General features: G+C 36.1%; 1 protein-coding gene across 1 annotated transcript; it reads left to right on the top strand.

Moving 5' to 3' along the window:
- The first annotated feature begins 1,123 nt into the window (after positions 1–1,123).
- Positions 1,124–3,652, top strand: LOC102605942 (probable receptor-like protein kinase At5g39020). Its single transcript, XM_006344243.2, has 4 exons — positions 1,124–1,946; positions 2,031–2,075; positions 2,275–3,055; positions 3,093–3,652. The coding sequence occupies exons 1-4, from the start codon at positions 1,223–1,225 to the stop codon at positions 3,421–3,423; spliced, it is 1,881 nt and encodes a 626-aa protein (XP_006344305.1). The 5' UTR covers positions 1,124–1,222; the 3' UTR covers positions 3,424–3,652.
- Positions 3,653–5,251: the final 1,599 nt, after the last annotated feature.

The raw sequence follows: 5,251 nt of genomic DNA, 5'->3' as shown, positions 1-5,251 counted from the left end.
GATATTTTAAACAAAAAATTTAAATATGCAAAATCTATACAAAAAGTACTATAAATTGTAATTTTTTGCCTATGAATATGATGAAAAAACACATTGTAAAATATTAGTTAAAATTCTTATAGTTTGACTCTAAAAAGGAAATCATAACAATTAAAAGTGCATAGAGAGAGTAATAAATAGGTAATTAAATTTCAAGAAGTTTAAAATAAAAGGTTGAAAAAAAGAATTAAATAGACAACATATATTGAAAATTGAAAACATATAAATAATAAATGGGCCCAAATGAGGTCAAACTTTTTGGCTAATAAAGTAGTAGGTAATTAATGGTGTTAAATTGTCAAATAATATAAATTTTAAAGGTACAACCATAAAAGAAGAATGTACAACACTATGAAGCACATATCATCCAACACTTGTCATGTGTTAAGTAGTAGTTATTCCCACTTATTATATATAGTAATATATATATATATATATATGATATGATATGATGATATGATTATGTCATCGTTATATGCACTCTTGTTTCAATCTTTGTCATACACTCACGGTGTCTTGGATTTCTAGGTTGAGTGTTGCATAAGTTTGGGATGAAAATTAATGATTGATTCTTTTTCAGATGGCCTGGAACATAGCAAATATTTCTAGTGATGAAGGTTGGAAACGATAGTTTCTAGTGAGAAAAATGAACAAATGGAAGCTTCCATTTCATTATCATACTATCTTTATGTGCCTTCGGATGTATCTGCAAACCATTTAACTTTCAGACAACTGAAATGAATATTGGTTTTATTTCTACAGTTGAAGTCTTCCATTTCCAGAGACGTTATTGGTCCTGAAAAATGACGAGAAGTCTCCGTTAGTATGCAGAGTCAACAAGTCAAAGTCTTTCTACTGGTGTTGATGGCTAGAAAAGGTAATGTGAAGATTTCCTATTCTTCTTCGCCTTTCTTTTTCCCCTATAAGTCTGACCCCTCTTATACGTTTGGTTGTTTACGAAAAGGTACTATGGAAATTTCCTTTTTACTTTGCCTTTCTTTTGCTCAATAAGTCTGACCCTTCTTATCGTTTGGTTGTACATAGTGTTTCCTTTTTTTACAAATATATATGAATAAGATAACGACTAGTTATGGAACTTGAGCCTATAAGATAGTCTGTTTAGCTAGAGTTGCAATTCACAAATCTTCAGCTCTCTTTCCTCTTCTTGCAGTAGATATTCAATATGGCTTTGGCTTCTTCTTTTGTTTGCTGTCTTCTATCTCTTCTTCTGATTTTAGTTCAGGCAAAGGGGAGAAATGATTCAGTTTGTCCAAAGTCCTTTTCATGTGGAAATCTTACTGACCTGAGCTTTCCTTTCACTCTTCTAACACAACCTGACTGTGGAATAATGTCCATTTCTGGTTGTAATGTTAAACAATATCCAAGAATCCAATTGCTTCCTGGAGGAGATTGGTATGATGCTATGGACGAGCCGTTTAATTATACAGTTTGGCTCGTGGACCCGAAGCTTCAAACTATATTGAGGAAAAACAAGTGCCAGGCTTTTAACAAAAATATCTCCCTTCCAGATTCTCCTTCTATTTATTTCAAAATTCTCCAAATATATACGAGGGATTTTTACAGATGCAACAGCACTAGTAGTACCCCGAAGAACAAGCATTTTTCTGGTTATAAAATGTACAATGGTTGTAAAGGCTTTAACATATACTACAAGCTTCCCGGAGATGATGATGAAGTCCTTCCAGCAGGCAATCTTACTACAAACTGTTCACTTCTCCAATTGCCAATTCGCCCAACATTAGATGGAAACTTTTATACTCCCGGATTTCTAGTAGAATGGAAACTCTCTGAGGACTGTAACCAATGTCTCTATGGCGGAGGTCAATGCCAGACGGATAAAACCAACAAATTTCATTGTACATATCCAAATAATCCACATGAACAAGGTCTAGTGTATATTCCATGAAGTCCTATATCTTTTTCGTATCAAATATTGTTAATATTTCATAGTATTTTTTCTCTTTTTTTAGATGCAAAAATGACTAGAAGCAAGTGGGGACTGACTCTGGGAGCAGGTAGTTAAATATCCATCAACTGCAGGGTTCTTTCTTCTTTAGATTTTCTACTTCACTGTGTTAAAATCTCAAAAATTGGAGAGACCAGTACTTTAGATTACACAACGTACCGATAGTGGAGTTGAGAGGACATTCTTTCTCCGGGCGAAGTTTAATTTATATTCTATGTTGGTGCATGACTTCGCTTTGCTTTCCACAGGTGCAGTTTTGTTTACAGTTGGACTGTTGGTTTTACTCTTCTGCTTCAGAGAGAAGATTTTGTGGTACAAATACATCAGGTTTTGGGAATCTAATGCTGAGGATCACCAAAATATTGAAGCATTTTTAAAGAACTATGGATCGTGTTCTCCAAAGAGATACAACTATTTAGAAGTCAAAAGAATCACTAGTAGCTTCAAAAATAAACTTGGTCAAGGAGGATATGGTTCTGTATACAAAGGATGTCTGCATAATGGAAGTCATGTGGCTGTGAAGGTCCTGAAGAAACTAAAAGGCAGTGGTGAAGAATTCATTAACGAGGTAGCAAGTATAAGCAAGACCTCACATGTTAACGTCGTGAGCCTTGTGGGATTTTGTTTTGAGGGATGTAAAAGGGCTCTCGTATATGAATTTATGCCAAATGGATCTCTTGAAAAATTTATATACGAGGAAACATCCGACAGTGTTCGCCAATTGGGTTGGCAAATACTGTACAAAATAGCACTAGGCATTGCTCGAGGATTGGAGTACTTGCATCGTGGTTGTACCACTCGGATTTTGCATTTTGATATAAAGCCTCACAATATCCTGCTTGATGACAATTTTTGTCCTAAGATCTCTGATTTTGGTCTTGCCAAACTGTGCATGAAACAGGAGAGTATCGTGTCGATGTTAGGTCCACGAGGGACTATAGGCTATATTGCTCCAGAAATTGTTTGCAGAAATTTGGGAGGTGTGTCGCACAAGTCTGGTGTCTATAGCTATGGAATGATGGTCCTAGAGATGCTGGGAGTAAGAACAAATTTTGATTTTGGAGTTGATGGTTGGAGGAAGAAAAAATGTTGATGTTGGAGTTGATCGCACTAGTGAAATCTACTTTCCACATTGGCTCTATCAGCGAATTGAACTAGACGAAGAGCTTCAACTAATTGGAATAATGAATGAAGAGGATAATGAATGTGCGAGAAAGATGGTGATAGCAAGTTTATGGTGCATACAGACTGATCCCTCAAATCGACCATCGATGAGCAAAGTTGTGGAAATGTTAGAAGGGAAACTAGACTCTTTGCAAATGCCTCCCAAGCCTTACCTATATTCTCCCACAAGAACTGAGGTAGATTTATCAGTACTAGAGCTGGCCCAGTCTTAATTGTTCATATCAGTGTAGTAGATCAAACATTAAGTCGATTACCAGGAGAAGTTTCGTTCAATCAATGTAGTTGTAATAATCTGTCTAGATCTTCAAAGAAACAGTTATATTTAACGAAGATTTAGATTTGTGTTGCAATTATCTTTATTCATCAGGGATGTAAAATTGTTACATGTTATATTGAAAGGATCTAATGACTTTACATAGTCAAAATTCAAAGTTTCCCAGATTTCCATGACAAAGAAGAAGGAAAAGCTAAGTTTAAAGAGAACTCTCAGGTAGGAATAATATCTAAGTTGACTGGAAAATAAAAAATAAAAAAAATTCCACTGAACAATTAATTTAATATCTAGTATTCCTTTTCTTGAGGTAGGAATTATTTTGTTTGAGCATGGGATAATTCCATATGACTTTTAGTCTTCTTCTTTTGTTTGTTTCCTCAATTATTAGTTTTCCTCTTTTGTTTGCTTCCTCAATTATGAGTATTTTTCCATGATTTCTTCACCTCCGATATGTCTTTTTCGATCAACTTAGAGATGCATGACTTTTGGAGGATCCGACACACACCCTATGGCGCTTTTGAAGAGTCCGAGTAACATAGCTCCCCAGACCCCACTTGTGAAATTACACTGGCATGTTGTTGTTATTCTTTTGTTTGTTTCCATGTGTCATGTAATCTTTGGTTTTTGGTATCTGATCTCATTTGTGGTTTACTATGTTTAGGTGACCTCACCTTGTTGTTGTTGTTACGGTTCCTTGCATAATAGTAATAATTTTACTATTCACACATTGGCATAATGTATATATAGTACCTGATAGCCTTCAATCAAAATGATTTGTTCTGCATTCATTTTTATGCAGCAGCAAAGACATGAAGAACGATGGTCTATATCATCTATCTGTCAATATCCAGAAGCTGAAGCAGATGAAGAAAACTAACGTCGACTAAGTAATTGAAAGTGAGTCTATTTTTCAGTTATAAAAGCATAAAGCAGAAGGTAACTCGAACTAGTTTGGAATTGAAACATAGTTGATTGATATCTGTACACTTGATACAATTAGCTGTTGTCACGCTTTTAGAAAAAAAGTATAGGGAGACAAAACTCAATACTCATTCCACCCAATTTATGTCCAAGTCCTTGAGTTTCATTAGCCATTTCTTTGCATCTTGTGCAACAAAAGGTTTAGACAATGCCATTTCACAATTTACATCATTAGCTAACAATTCAACTTTCTTCTCTTTGGCTAGGCTTGTGATATACCGTGAGTTTACAGTATTTCTAATACATTTCACTTGCAAGTTGTGTGTGTCTAGGGCCTTTTTGTATTGATTTTTATGTGTTTTTATCATATTTTGCAGGAAAGATGTTCAGGCGCGGAAATATAGGGACAGCTGAAAGAAATGCAGAAAAAAGGCATTCACGGAGGTGATCTACGGACCGTAGGTCCATCGACGGTCCGTAGGTGATGACCGTAGATCGGCAGGCAAGGCATGGAAGACAAATCAGGGAAATCTGACCAAGTGTGGAACCACGGTGGCCAATGACGGTCCGTAGATTGATCTACGGACCGTACTGTTGATCCGTATATTGATACTGCGAGGGTTCCAGTACCTGATTTTTGAAGATTCTAAGTGTGGAGCTATGGAGAGGATTGACGGACCGTAGATCGATCTACGATCCGTACTGCTAGTCCGTCGTTCGCTTCAGAGAAGCTGATTTTTGTAAGCGGAAATATTTCTAAGTCTTGGCTGACGGAAGGGACTTACGGACCATAGATCCATCAACGGTCCGTAAGTCAGTCTCGTGGAATGAAGACGCGTACCTGA

This window comes from Solanum tuberosum, unplaced genomic scaffold (genome assembly GCF_000226075.1).
Source record: "Solanum tuberosum cultivar DM 1-3 516 R44 unplaced genomic scaffold, SolTub_3.0 scf00051, whole genome shotgun sequence".
Lineage (NCBI taxonomy): Eukaryota > Viridiplantae > Streptophyta > Magnoliopsida > Solanales > Solanaceae > Solanum > Solanum tuberosum.
This window is presented reverse-complemented; position numbering and strand designations above follow the sequence as displayed.

Excerpts from the sequence above, each read along its gene's own strand:
- LOC102605942 (XM_006344243.2), top strand. The coding sequence starts at position 1,223 with ATGGCTTTGGCTTCTTCTTTTGTTTGCTGTCTTCTATCTCTTCTTCTG. Across the intron at positions 1,947-2,030 it reads AAATAATCCACATGAACAAG|ATGCAAAAATGACTAGAAGC; the intron begins GTCTAGTGTATA and ends CTCTTTTTTTAG. Across the intron at positions 2,076-2,274 it reads GGGACTGACTCTGGGAGCAG|GTGCAGTTTTGTTTACAGTT; the intron begins GTAGTTAAATAT and ends TGCTTTCCACAG.